This window comes from Mesocricetus auratus, unplaced genomic scaffold, assembly GCF_017639785.1.
Source record: "Mesocricetus auratus isolate SY011 unplaced genomic scaffold, BCM_Maur_2.0 Super-Scaffold_100026, whole genome shotgun sequence".
Classification (NCBI taxonomy): Eukaryota; Metazoa; Chordata; class Mammalia; order Rodentia; family Cricetidae; genus Mesocricetus; species Mesocricetus auratus.
Window position 1 is genome coordinate 25,277,109 of NW_024429207.1, and position 27,383 is coordinate 25,304,491.

At 37.9% G+C, this 27,383-nt stretch overlaps 1 protein-coding gene across 5 annotated transcripts in view; it reads left to right on the forward strand.

Annotated features, from left to right (window-relative positions):
- Hook3 (hook microtubule tethering protein 3) overlaps window positions 1–27,383 on the forward strand; it is an 84,080-nt gene that overhangs the window by 25,441 nt on the left and 31,256 nt on the right. For all 5 annotated transcript variants that reach the window (XM_013110839.3, XM_005066577.4, XM_040731797.1 and 2 more), the window contains 9 exons: window positions 928–978; window positions 6,819–6,951; window positions 12,535–12,602; window positions 15,969–16,031; window positions 17,238–17,321; window positions 18,570–18,733; window positions 22,239–22,379; window positions 23,443–23,644; window positions 26,718–26,828. In XM_013110839.3, coding sequence (XP_012966293.1) covers window positions 928–978; window positions 6,819–6,951; window positions 12,535–12,602; window positions 15,969–16,031; window positions 17,238–17,321; window positions 18,570–18,733; window positions 22,239–22,379; window positions 23,443–23,644; window positions 26,718–26,828 — 1,017 coding nt within the window. The remainder of the gene's footprint in view (window positions 1–927; window positions 979–6,818; window positions 6,952–12,534; window positions 12,603–15,968; window positions 16,032–17,237; window positions 17,322–18,569; window positions 18,734–22,238; window positions 22,380–23,442; window positions 23,645–26,717; window positions 26,829–27,383) is intronic.

Here is a 27,383-nt window from a genome sequence, read left to right on the forward strand (position 1 = left end):
TTTCAGGTGTTGTATGACAAACAGCTTAGAAGAGCAAAAAGGGAAATATATAATGTATTTTCCAAATACAATTTCTCCAGAAATAGAAAATGTTAATTTTATTTATGATACTTGTGTTTTGTTTGTTTGTTTTGCTTGGTTTTGTTTATTTTTAGATTACCGTATAGCCAAAATCTGCCTTGAACTCAGTTTCCTGCCCTTATCTCTTGGATTAACAGGCATAAGCAAGCACACATTGCTTTTTTTGTTGTTTTTAATAAGTAAGCAACTTTTCAGTTTATTTCTCTCTTAAAAATAGATATTTTCAGGGGATGGAGAGATTGCTCAGCAGTTAAGAGCACTCATTACATTGTTACTTTGCAAGGACCTAGGTTAGGGAACCAGCAATCCTCATGGTGGCTCAGAACCATCTGAACTCCCATTCCAAGATCCAATATCCTTTTCTGACTTTGGAGAACACCAGGCACGCACATGGTGCACATACATACATACATACATACATACATACATACATACATACATACGTGCAAGCAAAACACTCATACACATAAAGTAAATATTTTTTAAAATGTTTTAAAGCAGAAGGTTGTAACTGAAAAATTCAGCCTCTTTTATTCAATAACCTCGGGCTGTATTTTCTCGGGTATATTGTTTTAGCTAGGGGTTGAGCATCGCCAACCCTAAATCCAAAACGTATCTGATCCCAAGCATTTCATATAAGGAAGAATCACAACTAACATACTGAATACTTACATTGAACAAATTCAGCCAGATCACAAGGATGACTGGCAGAATATGGCACATTTAATCCAATGCAAACTTAACTGTCTGAGGAGGGTCCACGGCAGATGATTCACTTGAGTTTTTATTGTCACTCTGTACTGTGGTCTGTGCTTGCCTTTCACCCAGTGTTTTCTCTCTAAACAGATTAGTAATTTAAAGAAAATTTTAAAAGGAATCTTGGATTACAATCATGAGGTAAGATCTTTTTTATCATCCTACTTGGAAATATTGCAGAATAGTTTAAATATTTTATAGTTTCAATGTTAAGAAAAAAACATTTCAAAATTAATAGTTCCTATCTTCCTCTGTGTAGCTTTGAAGATGTCAGTTCAAATAACCAGTCATCTTTTAGGTGTGAACACATCAGTAACCCTCATTGTGAGGAGTAACTTTTGCATGGTTATTACAATATGTTAAGTTTTGTTTTATACTGTACTCTCTTCTCTTTCTGTGCTTGTAAAGATAGTTCAGATCTCTTTTGGACTATAGTGATTGGCCCTCCTGCTTGTGTTTTATTCATCAGCAAGCTCCTGGACCCTAGGTGAACTTACCTCGTTGTTAGATATTTCAGAACACAGGCATTGCTGGGAAGATACTCACACAGCAGAACTAATTCCTTTTATGATCACAGATGCCAGTAGGACGTAACATTGCCTAGAAACATGTATCATTTTCTTGGCACTTCTTTTTCCCTGAAAGCAAGATACCCACATTTGTATGTATAACATCTATCTTCTCCTACTAAGTGACCTTATCACAGTGATCTCAACTTTTGGATCGAGACCCCCACAAAGGTCACATATCAGATACCCTGCATATCAGCTATTTACATTACAATTCACAACAATAAAAAATTGCAAATATGAAGTGTCAACAAAATAATTTTATGGTTGGGGGGTCACTACAACATGAAGAATTATATTAAAGGGCCACAGCATCAGGAAAGTTGAGAACCACATCCAACCTAGAATTCAGTCTCAAACTTTGGTGTCATTTTATAGTCCTTTCCATGGGTTTTCAGGCTTGCTCTGTGATACAGGTTGTCCAGAAACTCACTTTATAACCTAGTGTTACTAAAATTCCTTCCCGGGAAGAGATGTAAGTAACATTTACTCCTTCTCTTAAAGTCCCAATGGCAAATGGAAGCACAATCCTACCAAAGTTCACTCTTTAGAAACCAATGAGTTTATTGGGTTTCCTTTCAGAGCATAGGTAAGGGATTATTGAAGGGATATGGTTGCTTCTCTTCCCACTGATAAAAAAGGCCACACCTGAAAAGCCTTTACCCAGCAAGGATGAGGGCTCCCTCATATCCACATAGATACAGTCTTCCTTGGCCTGTATAAACTACCCCTTCCCAGGTCATGTACAGTTAATGTAGAGTAGAAAACAGCTGGATACTCAGGTGAGAATCTTGTGCCTTCTCGATCCTCTATTCCGGGGTATAAATCATCAGATCAGCTGGATGATGCTTTGCTTGGAGGTGCAGCTCCATGATCTTAGATGGCTCTTCTTGGCTCGGGACAATCACTCACTGCACCCAGGCTGACCTCCAACTCATGGACAGTCCCCTCCAGTATACTAGGTGTGAGCCATCATGTCCTGCCTGGTGATTTGTGATTTGTTTGTTTGTTTTCCTATTCGTTTATTATTTTTTGAGATAGAGTTTCATGTAGGTCAGGTTATCTCCAAGCTCAGTATGTAGCTGAGGGTGACCTTGAACTTCTGATCTTTCTGCCTCAACCTTCTGAGTACTGGGATGTCTTTGAATATAATCAGCAAACTCTATTAGACCTTCAAAGTGGAGCTTTCTCCAGCTCTGCTGCTACTACTCATAACTAAGTTGTCCTTAGTTTGCATTTGGACTGCTAGGGTAGTAACTGGTGAGCATTTTTACTTTTCACTGTTCTGTGGTTCTGTCAAGCCAGGACAATTGTAAAGAAGTAAAGCCGAAATTATATTAATTTCCATTTTAAGTCTTCCATGTTTCTTTGTGTTGTTTATGCAGTCCTGCTAGGCAGATGTTCTCATAGTGGGCCTAGCCCTCTGCTTCTTTTCAGATGAGAAGGGTTTCATTAATTTGCCCCTGGTTGATTTGAACTTTAGCCCAGGCAGGTTTTGAACTTGATATACTTTTGCATCAGTCTCTGAAGCAGCTGGCATTAAAGGCTGTGCCACCAGACCCACTTGCACGGTTTATTCTTACATTGAGGGTCAATCTACATTCTTGTCTTATGCAGATATACTTGGTTGTCTTACCCCTTAAATTATTAGTCAAGAAACAAGGTTGGGGCCAGACCTGACATAGTCATTGTTCAAGTCTAGCCATCAGCAGTGCTATTTTGTAGTGGGCAGTTAATTTTTTGTAATCATATCAAATAACTTAAAAATCAGTATTAAAATTCAAGAAAATTGTGATATTTTAGTATGTAAATGAGCACTTGGAGTAAGTATTAGACATCTTGAACAAAAGACCACTAACTGTTGGGGGTGGCTTTCGTTTGTTTCTTTTGCCAGAAGTTATTTATAAGGGTACTAAGAAGCAATATTTAGTACCTCTTTGGGGATTATGAGAAGTAATTGTTTTTGCCCTGAATATCATATTTGCTTATTTTGAAAATTAAAGATTATAATTTTCTCAGAAAAGTATCACAGTGGAAAGGAAATTAAAAAAAAACTGTCAGACAAGATCATGGCAATATTTTAGGAACTGCTTTGCTGCATGTCACGGTAGTTTGGTGCTGCACTCTGTTCAGATGGAGTGTTTGCCATCAGTATTTCACAGTGAGAAGTCCGGGCTCATATACTTCTCAGTACATGCCTCTTCTCTTTCTGTTATCTTTTTGTTTTTCTTACCCTGGTGCCCCACTATACTCCACTAAACCTTTCTTGGGATGCTTTGGACTTTCAGTCTGTGCATCATTCTGTACCCCAGTCAGTATGACCTAACTGCTTCATTGTGCTTAGAGGAGATAAGTCTAGTCCCTGCAGGTGACAAGTGTGCTTGATGCTTTCCTTACCTGCTTTTAAAAGTCTAGTTATATACCAAGGGCTGAAGCGTTCAGCATTGCTAGTTGTTTTGCAACTACACATAGTGAGTCCCTACTACATGATTCACTGCCAAGCTCTCTTTTTTAACCCAATCAGTCAGTGTTCTTCCTTTTTTTTTTATCACTGGCTGTATTTGTAATTTTGTATTTTTTATGCATTTACTTTATTTGCCTTATATGTCTTTTCTTTGCTTCATATACTTCATAAAGGTAAAATATTTGTTTATTTTAAAAGGTTTGTAAAATATACATCTTTTGAAACAGTATTTAAAAAAAGAACAAAAGCAGGATCTCCTATAGACAGGCTGGCTTCTACCTTTTTATATAGTCAAGGACGACATTGAACTTCCTGAGGCTGAGCCACTCCAACCCTAACACAGTAACTTTATATTCAGAATTTTTTTAAACTTAGCTACTCAGGAGCTTGAAACCATCCTGGGCAACATAGTGACTCATGGCTTCCAAAAAAAAAGTGGAATAAAATAAAACTACTTAGAGCTATCTACCTCCATGTTATTTTATAGAATGCAAAATTGAAAATAAGCCGCATGTCTTGCAACAAGGAAATTATGAAATATTTTTAGACAAATAGTATTCAATCATAAAAATGTTTTTATTAGGACTGTATATGCAATATGGTAGCACTTTTGTAGACATCTACATATATGTACCTACAGAAACATTTATGAAGGCCTATAATCTGACTGAGATCCTTTAGATGAGGTCCATTTTAAAATTCAGGGTATTTTCCAACTCTAGAAGAGTAACATGTTACCTATATCCTCTATTTTGTGAATGCTTCCAGAGGGTTCTGGCTTAGTACCTGTCGTATTAAGATTCCTGCAATAAAGCATAAGGGTTTTCATTCTTAACTAGAATCAACAAGAACAGTAAATAAGCTTATGTTCTGTCATTGCCTTTCGTACTCAGTCTGGGAATTCCTCTTCCTGTGTTCTATCACATTTCCTTTACTGACTCTTGTGTACCTGCATTTCTCTTTTCTGGTTTACTTTGAGACAAGGTGTCATGCGCACAATATGTAGACCAGGCTGGCATCAAACTTACAGAGATCACCTCCTCTGCCTTCTGAGTGCTGGTGTTAAAGGCGTGTGCCCACAGTGTCCAGCTCCTGGTTTATTTTTATATTGATGAGCATGTTCTAACACTGCCATCACTCAACTTCAGAAAAGTACGTGCTGAAGTTCAGGCCTTGACATTTATTTCTTCATTGAGAGTTAGTTTGGCTGTGTCTGGAAGCCATTGCAGCATTGTTCACCAGCTTCCTCTAGATTTGCTGTTGAAGTCTCTCATGTGGATTCCCATTCCCTTTTGTCAACCTCTTTATTTGGGGTTGATTTGCTTTTATTTATCTCTAAAGGTTCATGAAAATGCACTTAAATGTGAGGAGCATTTTTAGCATGGGTTTTGCGTTTTGTTTTTTGTTTTTGTTTCTGTTTTTTTGCCTGACCAACACTTAGCAAGTCCTTAAAAACTGAACACCTACGAGTTTTAGTTTTAGGAAATTTTTTTCCAATTTATTTTTTCTGTTTATTCTGTAGAACTCCCAGTGAACCTTTGAGCCTCCTGGATTGATCCTTTAATTACTCAGATTTCTTTAATTACTTAATCAAATTTTCTTTTTACTGCATATGTATTTTATCTACTCCTGAGACAACTGCATACCTTTCTTGCTTGCCCATTGAAACTTCTATTATATTTCTTATTCCCATAAGCACATCTTTGTGCCTGGTCACTAAAGCTACCCCGGGTAAGTGGCTTCTGTGTCCTTTGTGTTGTGAACTCACAGATGAATGTCATAAACTACAGAAGGTTAAGTTTTGAAAGGAGTTTTATTACAGGAGATAGCTTAAGAGAAAGGAAGCAAGAAAGGATTACAACTGACAGTCCCTGTTTAGGAATTAATAAGACTTTACTGGGTTGAGGCATGGGAGGTGAGCTTGTCAGGCCAGTTGACCCACACACAAGGTATTCATTAACACCTTCACATCCTGGTGACTAGACTGGAATTTTGGCACACCTTCAAGGATCAGAGAAGCACCTGATCGCTGCAGAGCTTCCAGGCAGCTGTGCTCATTAGTTTGCTTTATAAACCTAGAAGAATGATAACAAGGAACCAGAACAAAAACCAGTGCCTCTGAACGTTTTTGGCATTTTGGGCCTCCAGTCAGGACAGACTTGTGATGGGAACAAGTACATCCCTGGCTCAAGGACAAGAAACAACTTCTGGTTTTTGAGGTTTCCATGAGCTGCAGAACAGTTTCTTTCCCTTGTTTTTAATTACTGCTGGAGAGTGATTTACCTATGCATGGGAGGAATTAAATTTAATTGAGTTGATGGTATATTCCTATATAGCCAAGGGTAACCTTGAACTTCTGATTCTCTGACTCTTCTGAATGCTGGGATTACAGCCATGCACCACCATGCCTGGTTTATGTGGTGCTAAGGATGGAAGTAGGCTGGCTGTCTATCAACTGGTCTATCTCCCTCGCCTCTAAGGGCTTCCACTGGCAGAAAGAGTCCCATTTCTTTACATATTCTCCATTAAAGGGATTTTCCATTCCCATTCCTGTTAAGGATATCTCACTACCAACATTTTCAAAGACAAAGTAAAGGTAATAAGGGGGAATCTCACTTGTGGTAATGTGAATTCCTCTTTAATCCCAACTGTTTTGGATGTCCTTTAGTTTAGAACATTCTGGTTATGATTCATCAGAGAGCAAACATCCAAGCTTTCTTAGAACAACAAACAGATCAATAGTATATGAATTTTTGTTCGGCGTACATACATATCAGGTTAGGGACTAAGTTGTAATTTAGGTGTGAGAAATAGGGGTTGGGGTGAGGTTGGCAAAACAACTCTGGCCTTGACAGTGAATTTCAAGTGATGGCAAATTGATCTCTATTAAATATTTTATTTGGTGCTATAAATATGAATGTAATTATAATCTCTCTGTCTCCATTCAGATTTTAGGACAGCAGATTAATGATTTTACCCTTCCTGATGTGAACCTTATTGGGGAACATTCTGATGCAGCAGAGCTCGGAAGGATGCTCCAGCTCATTCTAGGCTGTGCTGTGAACTGTGAACAGAAGCAAGGTAACTAATGAAAATAGTATATATTGTATATTTCATATATAGAGCACCAAGATCAATGGCATCTTTCCATGGCTACCCATCTTCTACAGCTTTGCTGGTAATTTGCCTTCAAGTTTAAATGAGTTCTAAAAGGTAGTCTAACTTTGATTATGGTCATACTCCTTCCCTTTCTGTAAGACTATCTAATTAAATAGTTTTTATATTGTTGTTATGTTTATTTTTTTATGCTGGTTGTGTAACCAGTGCTTTGTTCATACTAAGCATGTACTATACTATTGAGTTACATCCCCAGATCGCCAGCCTGAATATATTCTGCTTGTTTATTTATTTTTTGTTGTTTTGTTTTTCGAGACAGTGTTTCTCTGTAGCTTTGGCACCTGTTCTGGAACTTGCTCTGTAGACCAGGCCGGCCTCAAACTCACAGAGATCCACCTGCCTCTGCCTCCTGAGTGCTGGAATTAAAGGCGTGCACAAGCACCACTTGGCTGAATACATTCTTTTAATGTATTTTAACTACATTGGATATAGTAGTATTTATTATTATTAAAATATTAATTTAGTTTGCAAAATGATAGCTTAGGAAATATTTTTGTGCTTCAGAATAAGAGCACAGGCATGTTCAGTCACCCTGTGTTTAAATATAGTTGAATTCATACAGTTTATGGAAAGACACTGGGCAAATCTAATCTTTATTTCATTTTCTTAGTAAATGAATATTTAGTACCTCACAAGATTATTAAGGGATCTAAGTAACAAAATATGTAAAATAAAACAATATCTTTCACATAGTAATGTTTCAAACAATGTTAATTTCTTGGAAATGTGATTTTTTGAAATACATTATATATTTATGTATATTGTTTTGAAACAATAATTCTACTTCATTTGTATATTATAAGTTCTTATAGCCAAAATTTTTTGAGACAGTATCTTCACTGTGTAGCCCTGGCTGGCCTGGAACTTGCTATGTAAGCCATGTTGGCCTCATACCCGTAGAGATCTGCCTGCCTCCAGCCGAGTGCTGGAATTATAGGCATGTGTCACCACACCTGCCATAGCCACCATGTATTTTATTGAAAAACTTTTTCATACCTTATATTCTGATCATGATTTCTCCTCCCCAACTCCTCCTATATCTTTGCTATTTCCCCATTCATACAACTCCTCCTTTCTTTCTTTCTTTAAAGAAAAAAACAAACAAAAAAACACACACAACTGAAATCCATATAAACACAAGATGATCAACCATAATATACAGACAAAAGATGGGTGAGAAAAAATATTTTGTCCAATCAAAGGAATGAGAGGCAAAAATGAACCATTAAGTTAATTTTATGTTGATCATATAGTGCTGGGCATGGAGCCTGTCCTTCAATGTGGTTTAATATACCCAGTGAGAGCCATTGGAGAAAACTAATTTTCCATTGCAAGTGAATTTTTAAATGCCATTTATTAGGTGGCATTTATAGGATGAGTCATACTCATTCTATAAATATATGGACTGTAAATTAGTAAAACCACTAATAGACTTAGAGAAGTTAGCAAGTTTTTAATAGTTAAATTCAGATTGCAAATCTTAGAAAAAGTACACTATTTTTATGTGTAGAACAACTCAAGTTTGTAAGGCCAGCTTTGATACATAAGTAATAATGTGATTTTTTTTGTTTGTAGGGTTTTTTTAATCCCTTTGTAAAATGTGACTTATTTGTATGAAGATCACTTATGCTTTGGGAGGGTGTTTCTGTGTGTGTGTGTATGTGTGTGTGTGTAGTGCATGCACATACATGTGCCTCTCATGCATTTGCATACAGAGGCTAGACGAGAATATTGGATTTCATCTTCTATTGTCCACTTTATTCTTTATGACAGGATGTCATGCAAACTTAAGCGCACATGTGCGTGCGTGCGCGAGCGCACACACACACACACGCCATTTTGGATAGGCTGGCTGGCTAGAGAGTTCTTAAACTCTGCCTGTATGCTCCCAGTTGTGGGGTTGCAGGCATTATTTGGGTGCTAGAGATTCTACCTTGGGTCCTAATGCTGGCACAGCACTTCTACTCACTGGGTCATCTTCCCAGATCACAAATATTTCTTGAACTGATGTTACGGAAGAGGACTACAATACCAAACAAAATAGACACAAAGTTTGCCTTCATGGAGCTTGAAAAAATCATAGTACAAGTATTTACAGAGTAACGATAAATGCTCTGAAGGTAAGATGTAGTGGGAGAGTCTAGATATGGTGTTAAGGAAGTTTTTTTTTAAGTAAATCTCTGAAGGATAGCTGGTTAAGAAAACTCAAAATAATAAATAACTCAAGTCATCTTTCAGAACCTTCAAAATCCCACAAAACTATAATTGTATAGTAAAGAAGGAATTGAGAGAAATGTTGCTGGAGAACAGGGGGTCAGGGGCTTTTCAGAATAATAAGTAGTATTTTGTAATTATTTTAGATTGAAACTGAGTTTTTGGTTTTTTGTTCGAAGCAGCCATGTCTCATTCACTTTTATTTCCTCCACATCTGATAATGTAAATCAAGTTTGTACTTGTTTTTTGTACTTTTTTCGTATTCTAGTAATGAATAAGTGTAATAGTCATCATAGAATTGGGGGTTTTTTTCTCTCAGCTCACTAACTCCCTCCCATTCTTAGGATTGCTCTTCTTTTCTTAAACTGTATTTCTTTTAAAAGTCTTTTTTAAATGATGGCACATTGATAGCCCCAATCTAGTCCAGGTAGCCATTATTGGTATGGGTTCATGGGTGTACCAGCAGTTCACAGTATTCTTCCCTGTCCTCTAGTGCTTACATTCTTCTTTGACCCCCCCCCTCCCCACAGTGTCCCTGGAGCCTTGGAGGGATGAGACAGATGTCTCATTCTAGGACTGAGCACACATCAGCCCTTACTCAGTTATGAATCTCTCTGTGTTAATCATTGCCCACTGAAAACAGAAGCTTTTCTGACCAAGAGAACAGCACTAATCTGTGTGTATAAGCATAGATATTTAGACGACTGTCTGACATCAGTTTCATATAGCAAAACAACAGTAGTAAGTTCACCCCATCCAGGGACCATGGACCTCCCCAGCCATGAGCTTTTGACCAGAATTACAATACCAAATATAATTTCCTCCTGTGGCGCGGGCCCCAAATCCAGGTAGAACGTGATTGATTACTCCCATAACACTCAGGCTACTATTGCACTAGTGGTCACATATGTCTGGCAAGGTGTTGTTATTAGCAGAGTTCACAACTGGTTAAAACAGTTGGTGACTTATATCCCTTAAATTTCTGTACAGCACATTCCAGCATTATATAAAAGCTAGCCAGTCAGAAAGAAGGAAGGTTCCAGTTGAACAGGATTTTTAATCTCTCACCTACCCAGACTTGGTTTCAGGAATACAGTAGAGAGCTAAGTGAGTTTTTCATTGTTAATCATTAGTTGTCACTGAATATATAATATGGGAAGATAGAATAGGAAGCTCTCAGAAGTGCTCCAGCAACTGACTACCTACCATGGAGGAGATATTCTCTGCCTTTGTCCTTGTCCACAGAATTTCTTAGCTATGAAGACTGAATGAAACTGTGTCTGCATTTGCTTTGTGTTTAGCCATTGTTTCTGATTGAAAAAGCTAAAAGTAGTTGGTGAGAGTATGACTGTATTTGTCTTTGCTGACCTCTAGTTGGGGGCAAATAAAATAATACATTTAAAAGACAGGTTAATAGTAGAAGGTACATTGATAATAACATCGACCTTGTATTTGGGATTTGTTGGGGGGTGGTAGGATTTTTTAACATGTATTTATGGGGAGCACAGTATTTGCCACAAAGTGCATGTGGAGATCGGTGAATATGTTGTGAAAGTCAGTTCTTTCTTTCCACTCTGGGCCCTAGGATCAGAATCCACTCACCAGACTTGGTTGGCAAGCATCTTTACTTATTGAACTATCTCGCCACCCCATGGTATCTGCCTTCATTCTGCTACTCTACTAAGCAATAACAAAGCAAAACAAAATGCTTTTTATAGATTAGAGGTTGGGACTTATAAATATTATAAGATTCCCCAAATTTCTTACTTGTATTGAATGTGCTAGATGTAGAAGAAACACACACACACACACACACACACCCCTACACACCTACACCTATTTCTTCCAAACTTTCTATTCTTTGTATTAAATCATACTAAAAATTTTTGAGCAGATAAAATTGAGGGTAAGCTCCCTTATGCCTTATTCGCCAGCATTGCCTCATGGGTATGTACCAAATAATCATACATAATTGTGTTTTTAATTTTAAGGTTTTAAAGCAGTGCATATTAATTTAACTGTCATCATCATTTTATCACTTAGTACTTTACGGTGTTCGCGGGGAAGGGCCTTGACGTGGCAACACCGCTTCTTAACTAACGCTTCCCCTCTCATACCTACTAATGTCCTGACCTCTTTTTACTGTTACTTCCTTCATCTCCAGTAGTTGCCATTAAACCTCCCTTCCCCATACCAATGCCACTGTATCTTGTCTTCCATGTTCATTCATAGTCTTTAATTTTGAGGACCTGATAGTCATCCTAGATGTGCTAGTTCTTGTGTTTGATGCCATAATATCACATGGTGTTGTTAAAACAAAAACCAAGTTAACCTGCTGGGGAGAGGATTATGTGCAGCATTCCAGTAGACATGTCTAAGGACAGTGTTTGTACATTTCATAAGAGCCTCTGTACTATAACTCTAAGGGTAACTATCGTGTTCATTTATTCTAATGCTTAAGCCTCTTCTGTCATCCGTTGTTGGATCTGGAAGTAATGGAAACTGTTAGCAGGGCTTTGTCAAAGGAAAGGGATATTACTTCTAGAGTGACTTTACTGAGACCCTCCTGGTGTGGGCCCGGTAAAAATGAGAATGGTGTCATTTCTGCTTTACATATAAAGGTACAGGATAATATTTTAAAGCCCACGATTATGTAGTAGTGTCTATCTTAAATTCATTTTAGTTATTTCTTTGTATACTAAACAAAATTAAGGTAAGAATTTATATAAGTAGTGCTTTGATGTCACATAAGAATGGAACCAGAGTATTTTTACCATTACCATATAACAAAGAATAATAATAAAGATAACTTTCATAGTGTATGTAGAAAAAGTGATGTGGTTCTTTTTGCCCTGACTTAGGGTCTCACTATTTCACTGATGTATTACAACGTGCACTCATGCTGAAACTGCATTCCTTGACCTTTACCTACAGCATCAGCTTTAGAGGAAATGGTAAAAGGAGCCAAGTACAGTAGTCTATCCCAATAATCCCAGTACTCTTTTAGAGTAAGGTGAGATATCACAAGACCTAGTCTCAACCAAATGCATGTGAAGCAAAAACAGAATATCTCTAGAAAAAAGTTAACATTTTGGTATTCAGCCTTTGCTTACTTGTGGCACATATTTGGAGTAGAGTAGCCATGAATAGGGGATTCTGAGGAAGAATCAAACCACAGAAAACTGCTTATAAGGGTTTATAGAGTATTTGCCTTCAACCTATCAGCCATCTCTTAACTTGAACAGTGACATTCCAGGTTATTCTTGTTTTCAGAATACATTCAAGCCATTATGATGATGGAGGAGTCTGTCCAGCACGTTGTCATGACAGCCATTCAAGAGGTACGTTGATTAGAGCTTTTCACTTGTTTGTGACAAACCCTATATCCTAATTAAGCTTTTAAGTACCTTGTGTCTATTGTGTGCATATTGATTTTATTCATTTAGCAAACACTTAGTTCAAACCCAGTGTACATCAGAGACTGTAGCAGCTACTAAGGATACAGTTGTGAAAAGATACTCTCTGATATAGTGTGTGTTTTCAGAGAGATAAAAAGAACTCATTTAAAAGTACTATAAGGGCAAAAATCAGAACCATCTGAAGGGAACCACTTTGATGAGGACATTAAATAAAGTCACTCAGGAGTGAGACCGAACTTGGAGGGATGAGGTGAGGTGAGCGGAAAGTAGAGAGTTAAGGGAGGTATAAAATGTTATAGAGTCCAACAAGCAAATGGAAAGCAAGACCTGCTGTGGCTCCCGATCTCAGTGGAACCTCACCACCAGCAAGTATCAGATGAAAGCCTGCAGATTTAAATAAAAGACAAGACATCTGACTGCATGTGTGCGTGCGTGTATAGCAGTCTTATATACAGACTTACAGCACAGTGGAAAAACCCCAGGTGTAAGAGTCCATGTTTTCCTCAGGCTGTAAGCCAGGACTAGAAAACAAGATGCACCTATGGTTATCAGTTGACAAGCAATGCAGAGATCCGTGGGGGCTGGGACCCAACAACCTGCTGGTCATGGCGGTGAAAGTCTATAATTGTAGCACTCAGGAGATAGAGATAAAAGGGTCAGGAATTCAAGGTCAGCCTAAATGAGACCCTGCAGAGAGGGAAGGAAGCCCAGGGAGAGAAAAAGGACCTGAATGTTGTTTTGTAGCAGCAGCAGTATGCTGCATTTTCCGGAATCCAACTACATGATCATAAAGGCTAACAATATTCTAGAGTGTGCCATGTTACAGATCTGTTTATTCAGTACGTTAGGTGTGTTCAGTACATTTTTAACATATGAAACTGGGGGTTGGGCATATGGCCCCATTGTGAGTTGAGTATCAGTATCCAGAAACGGAATTCTGGAGTAACTTTCTTGGTAAGTATAAAGTAGTACTTTATAGTTACTCTATTTGTTTGTTTATTTCTATAGTGACTAGTGATAATGAGCATCCTTTTATGCCTTTGTTGGCCACTTCTCTTGTATCTTTTAGAGAAGCATCTCTTGAAATTTAGTGATTTAGGGGGCTGGGGGTGGTGGTGGCAGATGGTGGCAGAGATCAAACCCAGGTCCCCAAGTATGCTCTGCCAGTGAGCTATATCTCAGCCCCAAGAGATATCTATTCAAAGAGGCTTTTTTAACTATTTAGATGTTAGTAGGAAGAACACACAGGAAAAGGAGATCAAGGTTAATGTTTTTGTGTGTGTGTGTGTGTGTGTGTGTGTGTGTGTGTGTGTTTTATAACGCAGTATGTTTCTCTCTGTGTGTGTGTGTGTGTGTGTGTGTGTGTGTGTGTGTGTGTGTGTGTGTGTGTTATGACACAGGATGTCTTTGTGTAGCACCAGCTGTCCTGGAATTAGCTCTTGTAGACCAGGCTGTTCTTGAACTCACAGAGATCCACCTGCCTCTGCCTCCCAAGTGCTAGAATTAAAGGTGTGCTATTCATTCCACAATATGTATACCAAAATATGCTACATACCATAAATAATATAGTGTTTTAAATAAATAAAATAATTCTTTTAAAAAGAGCTAAAGTCGTCCTCAGTTATATATGGAATTCAAGGCCAGTCTGGTTCATAAGGAATCATGTCTTCACAAAAAGGGGGAAACAAACACGTTCACAAAACAAGAGCTATGAGTCCTGATATAAGGAGGGAAAGTCCCCAAAGATGACAATGTTAGCACAAGAAGGAGAATTGAACTGTAAACTATGACATCTAAGAATAATAAGCAAGATAGTACCAGGAGTTCGGGGAAGCTGAGGTACAGATCTACATAAAATCAGATAAAATACTGCAGTGAGAGAAGGATACGTTTAGAATGGGATGTTTAGCTTTCCCGAGAGCAATAGCTGCTGTGTGGGGATAAGGATGAAAATAGGAGAAAAAGAAGAAGGGGGAAAAACCGAGGCATTCCCTTCTCTCCCATCCTCTGTTACAGATTTTATCATATATTACTGCATTTGCCTTTTTTTTTTAACTCTGCTTGGGCTGTGGTTAATACAGGCAGCCAATTCCCACATATCTCAAATTTTTCAAAGTGTTTCTTTCTTGGTGGTAAAATAACATTTATTATTTTCTTTGTTTTTTTTTTCTTCTACATGGATACTAGGTTTTTTTTAATTCAGAAAATCTTCTGTAAATTTTAGTATTTTCAAAAGAGCAAAGGTAAAGTCTGAAACCAAAATATCTCGCAATATAATAGCTGCATATTTCTAACTGTCCTCCCACTCTGTCCTCCACACAGAACATGAGGACCCGAGGCATGTGAGGCTGCTCTGACAGTGTCATGATGAGAATTCTGTGCTCTTGCCTCTAAGCCTCTCTAATACTCTTTGAGTATTGAGTACTCTAATACTCCCTAAGATACCCAGGGAGGGGTACGTGTACTGTCATTAATTTGGGGTAACAGTGATGCCCATATTTATTCCTTTTTAAAAGTTGACATACAAAGTAATGAGTTTCATTATGGCATTTTCATAAAAGGACATTTCATTTTCCAGTTTTGTTGTGCTGCTGTTGCTAGAATTCTGTGTATGTGGCCCCAGGCCTTGCACAGGCTAAGCAAGCACTGTGCCACTGAGAGACATGTCTAACTTCACGGTCTCTCTGAATCTTATCCTTTGTTAGTTTTATACATGAATACATTTTGGTCCTTTTGACACCCTGCCCCCCATTACACTCTCTCATTCTCCTCTTACTGAACTCCTTCCCAATAAATCCTTTTCCTGTTTTCAAAACTCGTTTGGGGGCAAGGGTATTGTTGCCACTGCTGATCCACTGTGTTAATTAGGATTGCTTGCAGGAGTGTGGGTGGAGCATGGCCAGCTTAACAGTGGGCACACCACTGAAGAACATGACTCCCCCTTTCCACATTTATTATTTAGAATGAAAGACGTACTTGCTGTTGCTCTTCTTACTGAAAAGTCACTGTTTTTAAATGTCTAGCCTTGCTCCTAACATAGTGTTAAGAATGAGTTATGCTTGATTCTTACAGCTGGCGCTCTCAGAGAAAATGAGCACCAGATTTCACATGTTTAATTTTAAGTGTAGACATTACTTGGAGTGAAAAACAGTTAGAAGAATTAGTTACAGAAAACAATTACTTGCTTGGTGTTTTAATTTGTTGTTGTTTTAGTAGTTTCTGGGCGCTCTTTTTGTTGTATTACTTAGAATGCCTTTTGCCTCATAATCGTTTAAATCTTAATTTCAGCTAATGAGTAAAGAATCTCCTGTCTCTGCTGGGAACGACGCCTATGTTGATCTGGATCGCCAGGTATTGCTTATGGAATACATTGATAAAAAAGTTCATGTTTTGCCTAAGTTTAAGAACTTAAAGCTATTTTGCTAATTGATATTACAAATTATAATTAAGCTTAGACTTTGTATTAAAAGTATTACTGCATGGGCCAGTGAGGTATCTCATCAGGGAAGGACACTTGCTGGCAAGTGTGATTAAGTTCTACCCCCAGGAGAGAACACAATACATGAGATTGTCCTGATTTTGGTATGCACACCCTGGTGAGCATGTGTGTGCTCACATGCTCACACATAGAGAAATGAATTAATGTGGTACAGAAAAAATATGGTAGTGTTGCATAGCCTACTTTAAAACAAATTCCCTTAATTTGTAATAATTTGTTTTCTAGTCATTATTTTCTTCTTATTTCATAATTTGCTGTATAGAGCAGGCTGGCGTCAAACTCACAGAGATCAACCTGCCTCTGACTCCTAGTGTTGGGATTAAAGGAGTGTATTGCCACACTTGGCTGGGAGTTACTACTGTATTTGAAAAAGAACTTGGCAATGTATTTTTAAGCATGAAATGCTGTTATAGTCAGTTTTTGGTTTACAGTATTCTGCATGAGCAGAACTTTGTATCTTTTCCTTTCTCTTATTTTTGGCTCAGGGTTTCTAAATGTTATATAAGAAAATCTTTGGACATGATATAATTTTAACCCAAGCTATAATTTGCCTTTCTCTTTGTGGTATTGTTTCCTTGCTGTTGTGGTTATATTTTTGGTTTTGTATCTCTATTAGACAGAGGCTTATATATATATGAAATAGACAAATTTAATTTTCGTCAGTGTTTTTATAATTTGCTAACATAGAATTTATAGTAATAAGTAAATAGACATGGAAATGTTTGTTAAGAATCAAAATCATCCAGGTGTGGTGGCATACTTTTTAATCCCTGTACTCATGAGGCAGAGCCAGACAGATCTCTCCAAGTTTGAGGCCATTCTTTCTAGTATATGTAGGAAATTTCAGGCCAGCCAGAGCTACATAATGAGACTCTCAGCAAAAAGCCCAAAACAAAAGAAAAATAAAAGTGGTTTACTTTATTCTTTATTAGGGAGAGTCTTGATTTCCCCAACACTACCTCCCAAGAAGTAAAAATGTTTTAATTCTGTGTTACCTCTATGTAATGTCTTCATTTCATATTGAAACTTTCTTATGCCTTGTTGTTGTTTCTAACTAGTTGAAGAAAACTACAGAAGAACTAAATGAAGCTTTGTCAGCAAAGGAAGAAATTGCTCAAAGATGCCACGAATTGGATATGCAGGTAAGAGGTTCTATGTGTATACTACCACAAATACCATCAAATATACTGGGGATTGTCACATGGTACAGTTTCACTATAATATAACCTAATAAGACAAAAAAAAAAAAAGAAAAACAAGCAAATAGGGTTCTGATTTAGAAGAGTGACGTATAAAGATGTTACCTGCCTTTTTTGTAATTTAATTAAACTCATTACACATGAATATTAAAATTCCAGAAGGAAAAAAAAAGAGAATTCTTATCGGTGCTTGACTGTACATGTGTCATTAAACTCACTTCCATACTTTCAGTGGGGGTGGGTGTCTTTTTCTTTGGGTGTGTTACAGGGCACTGGGGTACTTTACCTGTGCCTGCAGAAGCTAGGGGAAAATTCTGAGTGTCCTGCTGCTCTGTTCTCTCACTGCCCACCATATTCATTTGAGACAGGGTCTCTCAACAAAGTTTTGGCTAAGGTGACAGGCCAACAAGCTCCAGGATCTACCTGTCACAGCCCCTCAACACTGGAACTGTAAGCATTCATGGCAACATCTGGCTTTTTCTGTGGGTTCAGGAGGTCGATTTCTTTCAAAGTGTTTGAAGTATTTTGTATTCTTTGTGTAGCCCTGGCTGTCCTAGAACTCACTCTATATACCAGGCTGCCTTCATAGTTTATATTCTGATCACAAGGGTCTGAGACCTTGGGTTCATGTTTGCCAACAGTTGGTTCATTCTTTTTAAACTGTATCCATTGTCATGAGAGTTGAATTGATAATTTTGTGGTTTGCATTTACTTGACAACTGCTGACTAGTAACTTTATGCTTATTTACCATCTGTATGTCTTTGATGAGGTCTGATTTCAAATATGACAAAGCCAGGTATGATGGCCTAGACCTAAAATCCCAGCTTCTTGGGAGGCTGATGCAGTAGGATCACTTGACCCCAAGAATTTGAAGTACCTGAGAAATGTAGCAAGATCCTATCTCACAAGAAATAGAAATTAATTTTTAAAATTCTTACTCTTAAAGCTGCTTTGTATGCATGACATTCAAAATAATGTAGATGTTTTCAATAGAGATTGTTTGTCTGAATGAGGTGGCACTCAGCAGACAGATCTACAGCAGACAGAGGCCAGCCTGGTCTACATAGTGAGTTCTAGGTCAGCCAGGGATACATAGTAAGAGCCTATCTCAAAAATAAAGCATCTTTAATTAATAATGGTAATTCACAAGAGTTTGAGCTGAGTAACCATTGCCCTTCCAATTCCAACAGGTTGCAGCACTGCAAGAGGAAAAAAGTAGTTTATTGGCAGAAAATCAGATATTAATGGAACGACTCAATCAGTCTGATTCTATAGAAGATCCCAATAGTCCAGCAGGAAGAAGACATTTGCAACTTCAGACTCAGTTAGAGCAGCTTCAAGAGGAAACATTCAGGTAAAAGACCACTCATTACACTCTATGTTTTAGATTTTAAACAGTCTTTTAAAGCAAATAGGGGGAGTCTGGATGGCTCAGCTAGTAAAGGTGCTTGTTTCCAAAGCCTTACTGCCTGAGTTCACTCCACAGAACCTACATGGTGAAAGAAGGGAGCCAACCCTAACCAAGAGTTATCCTTTATCACACATACATGCACACACACAGTTAAAAATCAGAGTTTTAGGACTTGTGGATAACTGCAGACCCAGGTGACTGTATAATGAAACCGCTTCTCAGATTCTTCACACACATCATAAAATTTCCTTCACATCTAGGAAAATTCCATCAAAGCTATATACTCTGAAGGCACAGATGTTTCAACTGCAAAATAACAGTGAGTGAAGGGAAGAAACCAAGCACAAGCTTGCATTCCCAAAGCTGCCCTATCAGTGCCTGCCTAGGAACACTATGGGAAGCAAAGGCAAGCAAAACATTGAGAGAAAGGCAGGAAGAATGCTAGTAAAGTACAGAAGGTAAGTTGAAATAATCAGAAAATATGAAATGAATGGTCTGGAGAGATGGCTTAGCACTCCAGAACACTTTCCGTTTTTAACAGAGGACCTGTGTTTGATTCCCAGCACCCACATGTTGCTCCACAACCATCTGTAACTTCAGACCTTCAGGGTCCAATGCCCTCTTCTTGCCTCCACAGGCACCAGCCACAAAAGTGGTACACAGACATGCATGCGAGCAAAGCAGCCATACACATAAAATTATTTTTTAATTTTATACTTTAAAAAAAGAAAATAGTGAAATTGGCTCCCAAATCTAAAATCATCCTTAGTAAAACGAATTACTGTAGCAGATAAAATTGGGTTTAAGTTTCAACATTTTGTCACATACTAAAAGGTGTTCAGTGGCCATTTCTGAGGAGCAGCAGGTGGCAATTGAAGTTCAAGGTGTCAGCCTACCAGGGGGAGACTCTGATGGTTCAGCCTCAGTTAGGCAAGGCCCCAAGACCATGGGTCCAGAATGCCTTTTGTTTCTCTTGTGCCATTACATGTTTGCTGCTGTTATCTTTCTCTGATCTGGCATGGTTGAATGGGTGTGGGGCAGATTTCCCACTGCCTGTAATGTAATGAATGTGTTTATCTCATGGAAACATCTCATTTTACTGGGTATTTTCATCTGTGGGTTATAAAAATGATTCCTCCCTAAGATGTACTGTCTAATTCATAATAATAATGTTAGCTATACAGAGTTTTGATGAATAAAAGTAAATATGAAGAATTGTTGCACAGTTAGGGCTTAAGGAGCTACATAGATCATAGCTCAAGTTAATGATTAAGAGAAACAATTGAGTCCCAGGAGCCAGGCTGGCTCAAATTCCTTTAATCTTAATGCTGAAAGATGAAATCACAGGTTTCAGTGTGCATCATTAACTGAAACAAACCCTTATAATAACTTCAGATGTTTTGATAATAGCTTTAAGGTTTTAAGATGAAAAACCCCAGAAAACAATCTAAAGTTCACAAGGACACATAGCTGAGGTCAAAAATACAAAGCAGCCCAACTGTTACTAGCTGAAGTATTTTCTTGCTATGATTGTTTGATCATCAAAGGTGATGTTTAATTCCTTGTACCCATTTCTTCCCTTGTCTTCTGATAGAAGAAACTGTTGATGAATGGGTATGCACCCAAAATATCTAAAGTACAGCTGACTCATTTTTTTGGTTTTGTTTTTGTTTTTTTGGTTTTTACGAGACAGGGTTTCTCTGTATTGTTTTGGAAGCTATCGGTCCAGCCCGGCCTCGAGATCCGCCTGCCTCTGCCTCCCGAGTGCTGGGATTAAAGGCGTGAGCCACCACCGCCCGGCTAACTGATTGTTTTTTATGGATAAAAGTTTAGGTTTGTGATTCCTTATAAGATTAACTTTCAAGATAAGTAGTAAAATGATTGATCTTTGTAACTACTATATGCAGCATGTCAACAAAAGAGTTGATGGTAAAAAAAAAATACTTTCTGCTTGTTCATATTCTGTTACTCTTTAACAAATTACTTAGATGTAAATGTATATGTGTTATTGGGGTGTTTTTGTTTTTAATCATGTAAGGGAGATGAAAAACATGTTTTTACCTGTACTCTGTAGGAATATAGCAGGATCACTGTATGGGGTGGATATTAGAATGAACAGCTGTGTTTTAGAAGTACTCTGATTTTGAAGAATTGTTTTGCTGAAGGGGCTTTGCAGCCATCTCATGGCTTTGGTCACAAGATGCTCAGGCACACCTGAGGTTCTTGCGATATTGCGTATTGTATGTGATGCGTAAAAGGGACTAGAGTCATAGAGGCATGCGGTGCTCTTCTTCAGTAAGACGCGCAAGTGTAACAATCAATAAATAAGCCTTTGTATGGCTGTTCAGGGTCCAGTCCAGTCCAGTTCAGTCTGTCAGAAGAGGCTGGACCTTCTTTTTGTCACATAGGCCTTAAAATTTCATCTTAAAGTGCCTTTTTTTTCATCAACCACCAAAGAAAGAATACAGTAGGAACACTAACGAGTAGAAAATAAAGAAGGAAACCATCAAGACAGAGTGTGTCTTTCCCTAACTCCCTCAGATAGAAAAGTAGTCCCTGCCTACACTGTGGATTTCCCTTTGAGTCCTATGCTGCCCTGTGCTTGGAGGCTGCCTCCCCCCAATCAGCAATAAGAAAATGTAAGATTAGGGGCTGGAGAGATGACTTAAAGATTAAGAGCACTGACTACTCTTCCAGAGATCTTGAGTTCAATTCCCAACCACATGATGGCTCACAACCATCTATAATGAGATTTGGTGCCCTCTTCTGGCATGCAGACATAATGGAGGCAGAATACTATACACATAATAAATAAATAAATAAATAAATAAATGGATGGATGGATGGATGAGTAAATGAATAAATAAGTAAATAAATCTTTAAGGAAGAAAATGTAAGATTAAAAGAAAGAAATACCAAAATGTTCACTAAAAGCAATTAACTACAACGTTTGAGATTCAGTTGAACTATATAAAATTTACAAATTAAAAGTAAGTAGTCAACTTCATGAAATACTTTGGACAGGAGACAGGAAGGACCTTGCAATCAAAGGAAGGTTATATGCCAACAAAACAAATCTGTTTAATTATATGGGGATAGTATTAAATCATGTTTGGGGAAAATAGTCTGGACAGAAGTAAGACTGGGTGATAGGCACCAAAAATGTTAACATTAGTTTATAATGACCTAAGTATGGCTTTTCTTTACTTGATATATATTCTCAGTTAAAAATTTGGGAACCTCTCCTCTTGTCCCCTGATGTGAGTACTTTACACAATCACACCTGTCTTCATGACAGATGTGACAGGGTAGTTTGTGGCTCCAGAGGTGAGGGACATGCCAAGAAGAGTGCATTCACATGCTTTGTCTTTTTTTTTTTTTTTTTTTTTATTCTTTTAAGTAGAATTACGACACACTGAATAGTGCTTCTATTTTGTTTTGGTTACAGACTAGAAGCAGCGAAAGATGATTATCGAATACGCTGTGAGGAGTTAGAAAAGGAAATCTCTGAGCTTCGGCAGCAGAATGATGAACTAACCACTTTGGCAGATGAAGCCCAGTCTTTAAAGGATGAAATAGACGTTCTCAGGTAAACGGCTTCCCTTCTGGAGTATCAGACTCACTGCTACTCAGAACAGCTCCATCTGAGATGTCACAGACTCTGGCATCTCTGAGCACAGTGTTTAAAGCTTCAGTGAGTAACTAAGTGGCTTTATAAGCACTTAAATTAATAAGGCAAATACTTGTCAGTTAAATGTTAAATACCCATGGCCATCCCTTCACACTTATCCAGCACTGGCTTTTTTCTTTTTTCTTACTGCTCTTATTTAATTCTGCGCCCTCTGTGCCCTTGGTCTTTGTCCTAAATACTGGCTTCATTTCTTTGCTGGCTATTTTCTCCTTCCTGTCAAGTATTCTCTGTGTAGGTGCCTCACTGCTCACCATTCTGTTTCTTTCGCAGTCTCATCCTCTTTGGGATCCCCCTTTTGTTTTTAAGGATACCCCTGGCCTGCTACTCACTACTAGTACATAGTCCTGTCTCCCCTTTCTCTAATGGCTGTTAAATGTTTTTATAACTCTTCTCATCTGTCTGCTACCCACCACACCCCATCCCTACCGAGAGGAAGCAACCGTACACTGTTAACTTTCGATGGCCCCTTGCATTGTTTTCTTCTGTGTTCTCCTGTACTAAGGCCTTCACTCTGACGTTCTCAAGCATTCTTGTCTACAGAGGGACCGTGTTGTACCAAGTATTCATTTCTCTTGAATCCTACACTACGTATGCTTTTCTCAACCCTCTAAAATTTGTCAGTCTCTGTCTCCATTTCTCTACTGAAATCTTAACTGGGATTCACTGATAACATAGTAGTTGCCAAATCATTTGGACATTTCACAATTTATTTTACTTTTCTGCTAAGTGTGATTTTGCTGGTTACCCTCCTTTTGACCCTCCTTAATGTTTTAGACATTATTAATGACATGTTCTTCTGTAATTTAGGTTATGTTTTTTTTCTTAATGTAACAAAACCTAGATTCACTTTAGGTTTTATAATTGAATGCATGCTAAGTCCTGATCTGTCTCCTATTTTAACATTGTCTGAAACAGCTTACATATGTGGATTGTTTATGACTAATTTCCCATCTCATTTTAGACACTCTTCTGATAAAGTATCTAAACTAGAAGGTCAAGTTGAATCTTATAAAAAGAAGCTGGAAGACCTTGGGGATTTGAGACGACAGGTTAAACTCTTAGAAGAAAAAAATACTATGTACATGCAGAACACTGTCAGTCTAGAGGAAGAATTAAGAAAGGCTAATGCAGCCCGAGGTCAGCTTGAGACATACAAGAGACAGGTAAGAGAACACAAGCAGAATTCTTCTTGGTGCTGCTCTGCAAGGGCCATACCACAATACACAGCTTTTTTAAACTGTCAATAACTTCTAAGCTTTTTGGCCAAAATCAAGTTAATACTCTACCAACTTTTGTTTTTGTGATTTGTCTTAGTCACTGTGAAGAAACATCATTACCAAGGCAACTCTTGTAAAAGAAAGCATTTAATTGGGGTCTTGCTTGCTGTTTCAGAGGTTTAGTCAATTATTATCATCATGGCGGGAAGCATGGTGGCATACATGCAGACATGGTGCTGGAGAAGTAGCTGAGAGTTCTACATTCTGATCTGCAGGCAGCATGAAGAGATAGTGAGCCATTGGGCCTGGCTTGAGCTTCTGAAACCCCAAAACCCACCCCCAGTGACACACTTTCTCCTATAAGACCACCTCTGAATCCTTCTAATCCTTTCCAAATTTCCATTCCTTGGTGATTAAGCATTCAAATATATGAGCCTGTAGAGTTCATTCTTATTTAACGTCCACATGACTCTTAGCTGTTTCTATACTTATTTTTATTACATTTTATTTATTTGGTTGTCTGGGATATAGGTATGCCTCAATATGATGTGGAGGTTCTAGGACAGCCTGCAAGAATCTGCTCTCTCTTTTCACCATGTGGGCTCTGGGTAGTGAACTCAGATCATCAGGCTCTTCAGCAAATGTCTTAATCCTGTACATCATGAGTGACTTACAAGTCTCTTTGGTGGATATATTCTCTTCTCAGTAATCTCTTATAGAAGTTTCAATTATATGGCACACTTAAGGAACTTTCTGAAATATTGAACTTACCATGGATTGAAGTTACTCAAAATAAGTATAGCCAAAAACGTATTCTTAAAAGATATGCAATATGAAATGATCAGTAATATATTTAGAGGGAAAAGTAGAAAGAAGTGGAGAATATTATTTGAAGGAAAAAAATCACTGAACATTATTAGCATATCTAATTTAGAATTAAGAAAAAATTTATACTTGGAAATATCATAAAAAATACTCCATAGAATACCCATTCTCTGTAACTATTTATGATCAGATTATTTTGTTGTTTGTTTTTGTTGTTGTTATTGTTTTTGTTTTTCAAGACAGGTTTCTCTGTGTAACAGCCCTTGGCTGTCCTGGGACTCACTCTGTAGACCAGACTGGCCTCAAACTCACAGAGGTCCACCTGCCTTTTCCTCCCGAATGCTAGGATTAAATGAGTGTGCCACCACTGTCAGGCTCATGATCAATTTCGTAATGCTCTTTTTTTTATGACATTTTTCTTTCTTTCTTTTTTTTTTTTTTTTTTTTTTTTTGGTTTTTACGAGACAGGGTTTCTCTGTATTTCGGAGGCTATCGGTCCAGCCCGGCCTCGAACTCACAGAGATCCGCCTGCCTCTGCCTCCCGAGTGCTGGGATTAAAGGCGTGCACCACCACCACCCGGCCGACATTTTTCTTTCTGCAAGTTCTCTGTGTGCTCTGGTCATGGTCTCATGTTCATAAAATGTGTACTTCTTCCCCTGCCTCTCCTGTGCTAAGGAAGAACCTCAGAACCATGTGTATGCTGGGCAAGCATTCTCCTACTGAACTGTATCCCTCACCTTCGGTATTTTTTTTTTTTTCACCTTCGGTATTTTTGAGACAAGGTCTTACTGTGTACCTTGACTAGCCTTGCCATGCAACATAGCCTGTACTTGAACTTGCAGTCATTCTGACAGTGCCTAATGAATTTTGGGATCAGCATGCCCTGCTTTTTTTTTTTTAATCTAGTATGTGTTATATTTGACAGTGTCAATCTGAAATTCTTGATGAATTTATGAGACTATAATTACTAGTAATATCGCCTAATTAAGTGCAGCTTTTTCTCATTGTCTGCATAATTTCAGTCTTGTTTATTCATTAGTTCATTTGGGAATTGTGGTGGTCCTGAATTGGAGGACTTTTTTTTCCAGTCAATATATATATTTCCTCAAACCATGTTTTCCAGCATTAGCAAGCAGAACCATTTCTGTTGCCTGTGTTTGCATTCCCCAGACTAAACAAGTAGTGAAAATTAAAGCACACATCTATATATCATCTGGCCATGTTTGCACATTTCCAAGGCATTTCTTTTTAAACCCAGAGCACAGATCTTTCTTCCTTCTTCCCTACCTCTCTCCCTTCCTTTCTCCTGAGACAGAGTTTCACTATGTAGCCCTGGTGTCTGGAACTCACAGAGATCTGCCTAATGCTGCCTCTTGAGTGCTGGGATTAAAAATGTGCACCTCCACTGCACGCCTTTGATCCCATCACTCAGGAGGCAGAGGCAGGGGGCTCTCTGTGAGTTCCAGACCAGCTTGGTCTACAAGAGCTAGGGCTCCAGGATAGCCTCCAAAGCCACAGAGAAACCCTGCCTCGGAAAAAAAAAAAAAAAACAACAACAAAAAAGTGTGCACCTCCATTCCCAGGCGGATTGGTTTTCCTTCTTGCTCTTTACAGCCAGGACTATTTAATAAGCACTTGATTCCTGTTAAGCACAAAGCTTTAGGCTCCTGTTATTGGCAGTTGGCACCTCTCATTACCCACAGATTTTGCATGAAGTTCTCCCTGGGGTTTTAGCCTCTTATACGATTAGCTATATAATTGAATTTTACCCTCACTAGCATTTCTTCCTATCTTTCCTTCCTGCTTCTTTCCCTCTATATTTTTGCTAGAAATGAAAGCCCCTATAGATTCTCTAATAATTGATATCACTGTTCTAGATGACTCCAGGTTAGGAGTTCATGTTACCTCTACAGATTTTAATTCCTAGTTATTTCCCTTCTACTAGACTGATGGGTTGTATAACATTTAGTTAAGTGTGATGGGAATAGAGTTTTCATAAACCCGTAGAAGAAAATGGTGTTTTCAGTTTTGTTTAGTTTGGGGGGCATGCTGGGGACTGAATTTAGGGCTTTGTACATGCTAATAAGCATGTGTTCTACCATTGAGTTATATTCCACCACCTTCACGATCAGTTCTAATGTTTTCAAATTATAAAAACTGAGATTTCTGTATCATTTTTGTATTTTGCTTCAGGTTGTAGAACTGCAAAATAGATTATCTGATGAATCAAAGAAAGCAGATAAGTTAGATTTTGAATATAAGCGGCTAAAAGAAAAAGTTGATGGTCTTCAGAAAGAAAAAGATGTGAGTATGTATTGAGCATTTTGTTTTCTAGATGTGTTAACAGTAAGATTGGAATTTAATTCGTTTTGACTACATTAATTCATTTTTTTTAACTGATCTATTTTTCAGTCACTTTTTTTCACTTTTTTCTCATAAATAAAAGATAGGACTAGTTTTACTTCAGTTCTCATTTCTTTAATATACATATATTTGTTGTCATTAGTCCCTTTTTACTTCTTATATGTGTAGCCCTGCTGTTTTCTGTGTGACTAGTATGGAGGATATTGCTGCATTGTTGTTTAGCATATTTTTGCTTTTCACAGTTTTTTCAGTCTTCATCCTGAATCTTTGTTTAGTGTAAACAATGTTAAGAAAATAGTTAAGGATGGACTAAATGGCTTTGTGTCTCATGCTTAAGCATGAATTGCCATATAATAACAAATACTTGGTATTGTAAAACTAGAAAGTAAAAAAGACAATCATCTTCATCTGTTTCTGTTTCATAAAAGATCAAAACTGAAAATAAGCTAAGTTTATTGTTTATCTTCTTCCTGGATAAGGCCTCGACTACTGCTT